Raw genomic sequence first — 14,050 nt, 5'->3', positions numbered from 1 at the left:
TGGCATGTAATTATCACTAGCTTTGGGATTGGAACATTCACTGGCATAATGACCAACCTGGTCTGCAACAAAAACGATGAAGTGGTCTTCTTGTACCACCATTATGCATATTAGGTATCACCACTGGTATATACCTACTAGGCTTGTTCCATGTAGGGTTGGAAAATGATCCTGGTTGTCCCGTTGGTATGGAGGGTACTTGATTTGATGACGTTGGTGGGGTGACATTAACTGACCCTGAATATTGGCACTAGAATTGGCCACTGTTTCTAACATTCAAGATAACTAAATATTAATAATATCTTTTTCATTTATATTTTCACCATATAGTCGTGTTATAACATGACAACATGGTTGACATGCAAGGATAAACTAAACTGAGGCCTTGAAGCAGAGAAAGCTTTTTAAAGCTTAAAAGATGCTTTCACATCAACTCCAATTTTGATTTATCTAGATTTCAACAAGCCCTATTTTATGGAGACCAATGCTTCAGACTTTGTATTGGGAGCAATTTTATCACAATATGGAAAAGATGGCAAATTCCATCTAATTGTATTCCATTTTAGAAAATTCTCAGTAGTAAAAATTAATTATGAAATCTATTATAAAGAGCTACTTGCTATTGTAGATTCTTTCTAAGAATGGCGCCACTTTCTTGAAGGTTCCTTTTATCAAGTGATTGTATATACAAATCTTATTATTCTTAAATATTTCATGTCAACCCAAGTCTTGAATCGTCATCAAGCACGTTGGAGTATATCTTTATTTTGATTTGACTCTTGCATCACATATTGACCTGAGAACCAATAATAGTTATTAGATGAATTATCAAGACGTTCCTATCTTGAACCAAAAAAAAAATGAGGTAGCATATGATCAACAATGGGCAACCTTATTAAAACTTGAATAATTTCATCTTCGAGCGACTAATGTATCAATGCCTATAGATTTATCATTTCTTGATTTGTAAAGCGTCAAATATAAACTTTCTAGTTCTTAATATCAAGCGTCTTTACAAAAACCTTCCTAAAGAGTCTTCTAAATTCAAGTATGAAGACAACTTCTTGTTCTTTGAAGAATGTTTGTTCATTTTAAAAGGATCAACTTGCCTATCCATTCTTCAAACATGCCATGACTTCCCTATAGCTAGATATTTTGGATTCAATAAGACCTTAGAACTTTTATCTAGAGACTTTTGGTGGCCTAAAATGTGGAAGGACGTTAAGGAATTTGTACTATCATGTGATACTTGTTCAAGGTCAAAGAATCCTTGACATTGGCCATATGAACTTCTTCAATTCCTTCATATCCCAAGACAACTATGGTCATCTATCTCTATAGATTTCATTACAGCTCTCCCACCATCAAATTTATTTGACATTATCTTTGTGGTTGTTGATCGATTGACCAAGATGGCACATTTAATATCATGTAAGAAGTTAATTATTGATAAAGTGATGGCAAAATTCTTTATTGATAATGTCTATCTTTACCATAGATTATTAGATAACATTGTGTTGGATTGTGGGCTAAAATTTGTATCAAGGTTTTAGAAGGCACTTTTTAAGATTCTTAAGGTTGATATCAATCTTTCTTCTGCCTTCTATCCTCAAATTGATGGCCAAACAAAGCGGGTCAACCAAATTCTTGAACAATATTTGAAGTGCACCATCAACTATCAACAAGATGATAGGACTTCCTACTTGTCATTGGTGGAGTTTGCATATAAAAATACAATTCATGCATCTACGTAATAAATGCCATTCTATTCAAACTACGGTCATCATCCAAAATTCGAAATGATAGAGCCTTCAAAATCAGCAAATCCAATAGCATAGGAGTTTACTATGAAGATGGCTGAACTTCAAGAAACTATGAAGACTCACCTAAGAAAGGGCCTAACAATGTTATAAGCTACTAGCAGATGAATTGACGAAAGAACATCTTCTATTCTAAGTTGGAGGCAAAGTGTGGCTTCTTTGGCATAATTTAAAAACCAACAATCTATGTAATAAGTTAGACTACTAAAGATTGGGACCATTTGTAATTCAAAAAAAAATTAATAATGTAACTTATTACTTGGAGTTACCTTCATCTTTGAAAATTCATTCAGCCTTTCATATTTTACTTTTGAAAAGGTATAAAGAATCAAACATACTAGGTCAAAGATAATCATTACCTCCTTTGATTGAAATCAATGATTATGTTGAATTTAAAGTAAAAGAGGTATTAGATTCAAGGATAAGACATGGAAGGCTTGAATATTTGGTCCATTGGCATGGATATGATATCAACAATTGTATGTAGGAACTAGTTGGCAATCTTGTAAATGCAAAAATGAAGGTTCAAAAGTTCTATCAACGACATCCATCCAGATGAAAAGTAGAAAAATAAAGAACAATAGCTTAGTAAGATGGCTTCACTGTGAAGATTTTTAGTCCTTGGCTTCATAAAGAAAGAGATGAGGTTGCCTATGAAGAAGTAGTTTTTTAAATATTTAAAATAGTATAAGACAGTAGTTCAAATTCACAACCATAGCTTGTTTATATTCTTTTGGACTTCTCTACTTTATGTAATATGGATAGTCAACAGATAGACATCTTGCCGGTCATACCATCTCAACCAAGTAGCTTGTGAAGACCACCTAGAGATAAAGAGTCTCTTGAACCATGAAGACGTCAAATAATATCCAATAATAGGTCATTGATAATTGTATTTGAGATAGAACCTGCCTATAAAGGACATCTAGAAGGAATGTTTGTACAATAATTTTATAATAAAGATACCAAAGTTCATGCTTGGTCACATGTAGAAGGCTTGAGGTACTATCAATGGCTACAACGGCCTATAAATCATTTGCCTCATGAAAAATAACCAGAATATATAACAGACACTATGTAACAGATCTTCAACTTCTTGAGCATATACTAGCTTGCTGCAACATTGCTTCTTGGAGATCTTGAAGCTAGAAGAAGAGGTGATGTCACGGACATACAAGTTAAGAAGATTCTAGAAGGTTCATGGAAGTTTCAAAAGGTTTTAGAAGGTACCAATAGGTTCTAAGGAGGTCTTAGAAGGTTCTAAGAGGCTTTAGATGATTTAAGAAGTTGTTGAAGAAGGATCTTAGACTTACTTTGTTCTCAAGCCTCATAAAAACTTCTTAAGAAGCTTCCTAGAACCTAGTATATATAGGAATCGAGGCTGAGGAGATTCTTAGTCTTGACAACTTACTTCTTATGGTCTAGTCAAGACCTTCTTGCCTTGTATCTAGTTGTTGTTTTAATGTTGAGTTAACTCCATGTCTTGGTCTTAAATCTTTGTCTTATATATGGTCCCTAACAACCTCTTTGCATGACTAAAATGATACTTCACTACTAGTATGTTTTAGATTTGAGACTTATTATTGGTGGTGTTTATTATTGCTAATTTCCATGTCATATTCTTTTAAGAGGATTTAAGGTTTATATTCAAGCTACTAATACACTTTGTTAAATCTTATCACACTTAAATTATATGCCATTCAATTTAGTGAGCAAACTATAAAATTTAAACCAACCCAAACTTCTGATTTGGATGAATACTAATTAATTTTACATATTCATCCTCTCCAATGCCAAATTGAAAGATTGATCCTTGGTGACCTCACACAAACTACATCAGCATCTATAAAAGACGAGGATAAACCCAAAATAACCACAGATATCAATGGCTACTGTTGTTGACCGTTGTGCCCAAGGCTTTGGTCATTTGAAGAGAGCCACCGTCAGGGTTCTCATTTCTGTTCCGTTGTGCTGTGTTTTGTGATGAGGATGGAACAAGACTCTAGGGCAAGAATAAGTCTTTCGATCAGGTTCTCAAACTAGTTGACCTTACAAACCTCATCAACATACAGCAGCTTTTCCTCGCTCAGTTTCCAACGACTCGATACTTGAAGCAAGAACTCCCACAGCAACCCATGTGTGGCCAATGTTGAAACTAATTGCATGGTGTGCCAGTGAAGTGGCTTCAACAATGTTGGTACATCGGTGGAATCGAGTTCCCTTGCAGGCATTGATTCTGTAGCCGGAACACGTTACAGTGTGGAGATCCATACCCATCGGGGACTACAACTACATGTATCGGGTGCATGGGAAGGACAAGGGGAGTGATACATCGAGATTTGGAATTCATTGGATCAGCCTGAAGGATGTGGTTCATTCTGCACCATGGAACCTTTGTGTGCCAGGACACCGAATTGCTGCAACTACTACTAGCAGTTGTAGTACAGTATAAAGTAACCCATCTGTGACTCTTCTGTCATGGTTAGCTTACTACCTCCAACTCCTTTCGTTGCTTGCCTTTTCTACGTGCCGGAGATCCGGTCCTTCACGCCACCAGGTTCAGCTTTTAACATTTAGCGTCGAGAAGCTCCATCAGCAATTCTTGTCGGTGGTAATTCGTTGGAAGTCGTTCAGACTCTTATCACTTTGTGTTCAATTTTCTGTTTGACTGCTTTGCGAGTAGCAATATCATTCTATACACATTTCTATGACAACAAATGAGAAGTCTTGAACAGATTGTGAGTGATATACCAAGCATTGTTATTTTATTACATCCTCTCACCAATCGTGTTAGTAGACGTAATTCTCTTATTTTTAGACAACAACCCAGTCTGTGGTGCTCATTTCAAGCACAGTAAGCTATGGTACATTCATGTAAACGTAATACCATATACATGTTTTTGTACATGATTATTACGTTTGCATGAATATGTATATAGTTAATGATCAATTTGAAGTAAAGAAATTTATTTATTATCTTGTCTTTTTTTTTAAAGTGTGATGAAAAATAAGAGAAGTTACTTTTCAATAGTCACTCACATTTATTTCATTAGAAAAATATATTATTATATTATTGCTTTGCTTTTTCTTTCAAAAAAATAGAATATCAATCATTTTACATTTCATTTCTGAAATTTCATAATCTGTGCTAGGTAAGAGTATTCGCTTTATCTTTTACAATCTTTATTAATACAAAAAGTTAAAATTTGAAAAGAAATTAACTACTTAAAATTTAAAGACTTATCAACTTCCAATCTAATATTATTTTAATCCACATAATGTTAACTGAAACTCTATTTAACAAATTAACCTCATCATACTTTAGTTTTAAACAATAGGATACAAATTTCAATACCAAGAAAAAAAAAGTGATTTTTCTGTTTAAATACAAAAATAATCAAAGAAAAATACTGAAATGTTAATTCTCATACCTCTTGATAAATAACGGCAAAAAATTATACTTAAATCAGAACTTATATATATAATTTTGATACATTCACATATAAAGTCAGGCAATATATATATATATATATATATATATATATTATACATTCTAATCAACATGGTGCAAGTAAATTTGATAGTTTTTATAATCAAGTATTCACCTATATATATATATATAATTGAATAATAAAAATTTTATTATTAATATCATTAATTATATATTTTATATAAAATAAATTTATATTTTCTAATCAAATATTTTAACTATGAGAATAATTTTTTTAAAGAATAAATAATACACCTACTTGAACTTATAAAATAAGAACTAAATATATTTTACAATTGAAACGTGGTAGTTATAATTCAAAATCTTCAAAAATTAAGATTATAGATACATATTTTTATTATTATATTAACTATATTATAATCATTTAAATTGAGTATGTAAATTATAAATTTAAATATTATGTCATATAATAAATTACTAAAATAACACATATATATATATATATATATATATAAGATAAAATTATATTTTTATTGTATTCAAGAATTCTAAAACTTCCAATATATATATATATATATATATATATATATATATATAATCTTTTTTTTATGAAAAAAGGAATGTTTCTATATGGAACAATAAAATAGAATGATCTAACAATTAAGTTGGCTATCAAGATTTAGATGTTTTCTTATTATAGAATAAATATATTATATTGGCAACCATTTGTTATAAGCATGTATTAGTGTCAATTCTTTATATTAGAGTATATATGTGTATGTATGTGTGTATAAATATATATATATTTATATATATATAAGTTTTGTTTTTAAATTATGATGGCATTTGATTTAAACTGTGCTTTATCTTTTTCATAAAATTGTTTTATTAGGTCACAAAAATAACTTGTACATTAACTAAATGACTTTTTATAATATTTAATTTAAAATAAGCTTAAGAAAATTTTAGGTTATATCTTTCTGTTTTTTTAAATAAGAATGGAATAAAATTTGATAAACAGATAAATAAACTTGCAAATTGCAATTGATACTATATATATATATATATATATATATATATATATATAATAATGAATAAGCATGTATTTACATAACATAATAGGAACTGTAATCAAGCAATTGATAATATGTTTATAATTAAATTATAACATAATTTATAAGAAGAAAAACATAATATGATTTTTTTTTAAAGTGTATGTGCAAACATTGTATTAATTCAAAATATATATTTTTTTGCTGATTAAGAATAAAAATTATATTTTTAATAAGTTCTTTTTATAAAAATAAACTATATATGTTTGAATATGTTCATATATAAGTATATATACACATACCAATATTGATTAGATTATAAATATTCAAAATAATTAAATTTATTTACTTCACACATATTATTGCACATCAATTATTACAAGGACTAAATTTCATTTTTATCACATTTTAATTCTAAAAACCATGAATATGTAATATTATATATTCATATATATATATATATATATATATATATAGCAATTGTGTTGCATTTTTTAAACTTCTACCCAGTTTCGTTCAAAAAATATGTTTTTTTGTAATTATATATATATATATATATATATATATATATAGATCACAAGTTAGAAAAGACAACTACATTATTTGAAGGACTAAAAATGTAATGAGCATATATATAAAAATATTGAATCTTATTCTAATAGATATAAATCAGATATTACTTTTAACTTATATAAACACATTTAAAAATATCAATATGTTTATTACATGTTTTATTTGAATTAAAAATTATGAAGAATTGTACAAGGAGCATAGTAATGTAAATTTCTTATAATGATTGTAAATTAAAAATTAAAGATAAAAATGGATTTTAATCTACTAAAGTATTTTATTTCACAAAAAATTAAAAATATTTATTATTGTCAAAGAAATAAAATATTTAAAATATGATGCAATATTGCCATTGCATTCAAGGGTTTCTAAATTTAAATTATTTATCTTTTTATCTTCTTTAACATAAATAATTATTTCGTGATATTATTTTTTGTTCAATGAAGTAATAAAATATTTGTGTTCTAAAGAGAATATAGCTTTTAATAATATTTTAAAAAATTAGAATTTCAAAATTTACTATAAAAATTCTCTTACTTTTTTGAACTCCATGTTATTAGAAACATAATACCAACTTGTTAGTATTTAAGTAAATACCAAGGACTTACCTTCTGATAGTTATATTAGAATTTTAGTATTTTTGTAATTTATCTTGCTAACATATCTGTATATAGATTCAATTATGTTACTACCCATTTTAAAATAAATTATTATTATTATTATTATTATTATTATTTGATATATTTAATAATAGACGTTTATTATGCTACTAATAGAGAGGAGTAGAAATTATCAAGATGTTAATATAATTAGTTTTATTTCTTAATTTACTTATAAATAAAATAAAACAATAATATACACATATATACCTATATAAAAAATATGTATATAAGAGAATATTAAATAGACTTGTGCTTTTATTAAATTAACCCATCTTTGATGAAGAATATGGTAATCATGATGAATGTGGTTGGTTTTCATTGGTTGTAAATCCAATAGTGGAGAAATGAATCTAGAAGTTGTTTATTTTTTTGATAATGGATAGGATGGATGTATAAATTTAGTAAAAACTTGGGTCTATTTAACATTCTCCTATATATATATATATATATATATATATATATTTTGGTGTTGTTTATGCAATCACAATTTTTGCAACTATCCATCATCCATTTGATATACTTATTTAAAAAAATTCATTCTAATAAAAAAATTATTCATATTTTAAATATTGTTTCACAATATATATATATATATATATATATATATATATATATATTATAATAATTTTTAATATAATTTTTATACCATGACATGAATATGTTCGTTGTTATGTTTGAATGTTAAATGTTAAATGTTTTTTGAGAAAAAGCATCCATCAAAATGAATTTTAGTAATCTAAAAAGAACAATAATAAATGGCATGTCTGGTTTGTGGGAGAAATTGAATATGCATGCATGAGTATACTTACAAGTCTAAATTACTATATTATTAATCATTATACACCCTTTGACATGGTTATTATTATTATTGTTGCATGCCAAAAATTTGGTTTTTATCAATATCAAAAAGACTATTGTAGTTGAATTAATAACAATAATTATAATAAGAATACTAAAACTCAAACCTACAATAAATTTTGATTTTCTAAAATTTGCTTACCAGATTTAGACAATTAGAAGTTAGATATACCATTTTCAAAACATGTTCATCTCCTAAATTATTGGATATTTCTTTATTTTATTTTATTTTATTTTTATGAACTATATTGCACATGAATGAACAGAATGATTTTTCTGATGCAAGTTTCCATTCTAATACATGCTCCAAGGTTTTTTTAAAAAAACTGAAAAACCTTAAATTCAATGTGTATATTTAGGTACATAAAAGATGTTTTGATTTTCATATTAAAAAAGTAATATTTCTCTTCCAAGAATATTAATTTTTCTTCAAAAATAAATGTCCCAACTCATAATGGATCAAAATAAAAGTGTCGGAACCTCCTGTGCACAAAATTAGTTGTATTGAATTGAAAGCTCTATAGCCTAGAATTGGAAGATAAAAATACTACTTTATTCGAAATTTAGTAACTACAGTTAAAATTCTATGAATTAATCACGAAAGTATCAATACATACCTTCTGAAAAAAAATTCAAAATCCATTATTCTGTTCTTTAAGTTTTTTTTCTTGTGAAAGTGTTGATACTGTCCAGAGTTGTGAGCAGCATGCCCAGCCACAAAATTCACAACAATTCATCCAGAAAGAATGATTTCCGTATAATTCATACCAGTTAGTTGACACATCATTCATCCATACATTCATGCATTCACCCCCAAACACTTGGAAATACGAATGAACGACGTTACGTATTCATCCATCCATGTCAAAATTTCCAATGGCCCCAGATAACATCCACGGAGGCGAGATCGGACGATCATTCATCCATCCACTTCACCTTATCTATCGTAGGTATACAAAAAGGCGAGGCTCGATTCCGTATAATAGTACGTATTCGGTGGGAGGCGAAGCATAAATAGGAGAGCACTTCCGGTAGCCCTAGTTTTCTCTTTCGATCTCGCCGCTTCTCGGATCCCGCGTTGGGGTGTGTTGATTGCCGTGGCGTGAATTTCACGCGCACAGGATTGCCATCACCACAAGGGCACCGCCACAGCAGCAGCAGCGCACAGCAACCCCAGCGGAGGGGCGAGACAGATCGTCAGCGATGGACCCCGATCAGTTGAGCAAGCATTTTGTGGAGCACTACTACACCACCTTCGACACCAACCGCCTGGCGCTCATCAATCTGTACCAGGAGGGATCCATGCTGACGTTCGAGGGAGAGAAGATCCAGGGAGCTCAGAGCATCAGCAACAAGCTCAACAGCCTCCCCTTCCAGCAATGCAAGCACAACATCTCCACTGTCGACTGCCAACCCTCGGGACTGTCCGGCGGTTGGGTTGTGTTTGTGAGCGGGAATTTGCAACTCCCTGGAGAGGAGCATTTGCTGAAGTTTAGCCAGGTCTGTGGGATCTTCTACGATTTCTCCTTTCGCTTCTTCTGCCTTCGTTTTATCGAGTTTTGTTCACAGCGTTAGAATCGTGGGTCCCTTTTGTGATATGGTGTGTATACCTTAATGGCAAGATCTGTTTGTGGTTTTTGTGTTAACATCTTTTTTGAACATCATACTCAGTCGATTTTTACTTGATGTTACCAACTGCGATTGAGAACTGAGCATCGGCTCGTCCTGTATTAGGTCAAGCCACACTGAGACTCTGGATGCCATCATTTTTGCCTAGTTTTGGACACAAGCTCCCTTGTATTTCTATTAACCTTTGTGTCTAACCATCTGGGTTTACTCAGTGATAGCATGGTCTTAGATCCCGCACATTTATGTTTTCCAGCGCATATTTGTTTTTTTTGTATGTTTAGGTTTTAGTTAAGAATACTTCCTCATCGTGGCTTAAGGCATCAGGAACTTTTTTTCAGTATTATCACCCTTCTCAATCCGTTTACCACTAATTTCGGGTTTGAACGTCTACATCATCAGCACGCCATTGTTGTAGTATGTGAATCTTATTTCTTGGTGTTGTTTAACATTTGTATTTTTGTTTTTGCAGATGTTTCATCTAGCTCCCACACCTCAGGGGAGTTTTTACGTCTTCAACGACATTTTCCGGCTCAACTATGCCTAAAGTCAGTACATCTGGACAGAAAGTTGCGGCCCCAAGTAGATACTTTCACACTTAGTTGAGGTTATGGGTTTGACGTTTGATAATCGTCATAATACTGGCTCAGAAATCACCGTCTTTCTTCCAGGGGGGCGACTTTGTTATGCTTATTTGTGGATGAGATTCCTCAGACTGATTTTTAGGAACACGGCATGTCATCGGGGACCTTTGTGCGGGATGATGAACTATCACGGTTAGTTTGGAACTTATACATGATTAGCTGCCGCTGGATGGAGGATCCAGTAATGTTTTAGACTGTCCTCTAGAAATACTCTTGTGGTGCGTTACTCCAATTTTCTGGAGATCCGTGACTGGCACGCTTTTGTAACTCATCTGCTGTCTTTTTGCTTGACGTCTGTTAGATTTTCTCCTTCTTGCTGTAAGAACTAGGTGTGGTTTATCTTTTCTCCATGGTTTGTCATGGAACTTCGAGTTTGATAAGGATTGGAGGTTAAGATTTACCTTTAATCAACTACTTATTGTATGGAGGGAAAAAGTAAAAATGTCTCCTCCCTTTTGGATCGTATTGATGATTTAAGTGCATGATGAAAATGAGAGGCTATTAGATTCTCATGACTATTTCACCAAGTGAAACAAATTGAAGTTGCGACTCTTGCCTATTCCCTACCCAAACAGTCTGGATTAATTTAGTTGAATCTTGTTTCGGTTTTTCTCTGGTTGTGCCGTGAGCATGAATTTTAATTGCTTAATAAACTGACTCGTAAACATTTGTTTTGTGTCATTACTCTGGCCCCTTCAAACCGTGGTAAGTACAGGTTTTGTGATGCAACTGACCACTGGACTAAATAATTTAAATTATGACAAATTTGTGTGCTGCCTACTTTATTAGATAATGAACTACTATTGATGTGGAAAAGACTTTTTTACTACTTTCAACTCTGAGTCTTTTGAACAGAAAGCTTGAACAAATCTCTCGGCACAAAGCAACTAAAACAATGAGAAAAATCCCGAAACTCGTAGAAAATGATCAAGTAGCTTACAACCTACCCATCCTGGACATGATTCTTCCTTGTCAGAATTTGTCTGAGGGGAATGCTTGCTCTCTGAACATATTTTAAAACTTCAGTTTGATAGAACTATGTTACTCAAAGCACTAATAAACAACACTGGCTACATGTGCAACAATTTCAACATGTGCACTAACTATATTAGAATTCTCAATTCCGTAAAGGAAGATGATTGACAAAACTATCCGTGATAAGAACATAGATAAAAAAGAAGTTTACACAAAGCCACAGTATTATATAGGTATAAACCACAATTTTACTAATATCAAAAAATAGAATAAGCAAAAAAATGTATTTTTAATAAATATATACATGCATGAATAAAGGAATGAAGAAGCAACCATAAATTATTCAATACTACTTTTATTTATTGAAATCACAGTGATTAAAAATTTAGATATATAATAGCATAATATGAAAAATTAATGATAATATATACGTATAAATTACATATATATATATATGTATATATATGTAATTTATAAAAAATACTTATTGATATAGAAGTAAATATGTAAGAAGTGTAAAATATTCAAAATACACATCAACAATTGTTTTTAAAAACCAATGTAGATCAAAATATTATATATACACACACACATATATATATATATATATATATATATATATATATACACATATATATACACCTATTTATATTTTTTTGTTAAGTTTTTATTTTTATACAATGTTCTAAATTAAAATGCTTTCATATATTTGACATATTTAAAGAACATATGTTAAACTTTCATTAAATATAATAATGTATATAAAATGTATATCTAATCCACAATTTTAATACATATCTTATGTATCAAAGATAATATTTGTTTGTTTATTTGTGTGTATCATCTACAAAGCATTGCATCTATTTAGGCGTCTATTTAGCCATCCAATCATTTAATAATTGTTTTAAGAGGATACTTCAAATCTTTTTAAAATCTACCATGATTAATTTAATATGGATAAAGACATTGTCCTACAATATTGCTAATGGAGTGCAATCTTTGTGCCAATATAAGAAGTAGAATTAGAGACCACATTGTCTTTTGAGAAATTCCAATTTGTATGTCACCATTTACAAGCCATATACATATAGAAACATGTTTTCAATATTCATTGCCTTCATGTATTGATCAAACATTTTTCATTTGATTTCATTCTACTCTCATCTGTAAAGCTTTTATCAATTATAATTGATAATTTCAAAATAACTATAACTATAATATTATATGTATGTATGTATATATATATATTCTCATTTCTAACACCAAAAATCACAAAAGTAAATACAATTAATAAATTTGATGCACATATCTTTTTATAATAAATTAAATACAAAAAATAAAAATACACAATAATTATCATGTTGAAATTCTATTAACTATTAAAGTTAGAAGAATAATATATAATTACTAAGTACATTAAGAATTAAATATTAAAATAATTAATTTAAATTATTTTTTTAAAAAAATTCTAAATAATATTCTTGTTGATTTTTAAGATATTAAATTATTTAATTCAAATAATATATATATTAAAAATAGTAAGTAGTTATTTATAAGGATTAAAATATCCTTGTAGTAAGTAATTATTTATAAGGATTTTTAAATTTTAATAATTAAATATTTTTAATACTAAAAATGGATAATGGAGTAATTGTTAAAAGTACTTAGTATTACAAAGTTATTTTAAAGCATATATAAAATACTATAGAAAATAATTTGAATATTTATTGATTGAGTTTTTTTTTCGTAGAAAAAAAATTTACCTTAATGATGTTTTTCATTAAAAAAGTTTTAGTTATAAGATGTATTGAAATATATCAAAATTTAGATAATTTTGGTTATATGCTTAAATAACATATAATAAATAAATTTTATATTTAAGATAGAAATTGTTTAGATGGATACCATCTTTGTAATATATAGACATCTCATACAATGCACCTTAGTATATACATATAGTAATATTAATCATATTATTATTTTATATTTCATAGTCTTGGCCCTCAAATAATTGTAGACAACTATGCTTAGTATGTCTAATTTCTCCACATTCTTCACATTGTTTTTTGTTTTTGCATTTTTATATTTTTTCTATTTTCTACTAATTCAAATACAAAAAATTCTTGTGAAGTGCTTGAGGAGAGAAGAGAAGTCATACTATTAGCTTTGAAAGGGTAGGGCTATAAAATACAAAATAATAAGATAACAATAATATTATTGTGTATATACAAGAGTGCATGGCAAAAGAAGGTATCTGTGTAGTAAAAATGGGATGTCCATGTAGTAGTTACATCAAGATATTTATATATTTAAAAATAATTATATTAGATAATGACATCAATAATTGTCTTTCAAAGAAGTATTGTAATAATAGATTAATCATGTGCTTTAG

General features: G+C 29.2%; 1 protein-coding gene across 1 annotated transcript; it reads left to right on the top strand.

The window, feature by feature from the left end:
- Positions 1–9,464: 9,464 nt before the first annotated feature.
- On the top strand, positions 9,465–11,148 carry LOC112278834 (nuclear transport factor 2B). The gene is made up of 2 exons (XM_024512674.3): positions 9,465–9,913; positions 10,512–11,148. The coding sequence occupies exons 1-2, from the start codon at positions 9,617–9,619 to the stop codon at positions 10,584–10,586; spliced, it is 372 nt and encodes a 123-aa protein (XP_024368442.1). The 5' UTR covers positions 9,465–9,616; the 3' UTR covers positions 10,587–11,148.
- Positions 11,149–14,050: the final 2,902 nt, after the last annotated feature.

The sequence above is a fragment of the Physcomitrium patens genome, chromosome 2 (assembly GCF_059467195.1).
Source record: "Physcomitrium patens ecotype Gransden chromosome 2, ASM5946719v1, whole genome shotgun sequence".
NCBI classification, from domain to species: Eukaryota; Viridiplantae; Streptophyta; class Bryopsida; order Funariales; family Funariaceae; genus Physcomitrium; species Physcomitrium patens.
Note: the sequence above shows the minus strand (reverse complement) of the source record. Positions and strands in the feature narration are given on the sequence as shown.

What these genes read in the sequence shown, in the direction of transcription:
- LOC112278834 (XM_024512674.3), top strand. Translation starts at nt 9,617, where the DNA reads ATGGACCCCGATCAGTTGAGCAAGCATTTTGTGGAGCACTACTACACC. An exon ending in ATTTGCTGAAGTTTAGCCAG is followed by an intron (nt 9,914 to 10,511) that starts GTCTGTGGGATC and finishes TTGTTTTTGCAG; the next exon opens with ATGTTTCATCTAGCTCCCAC.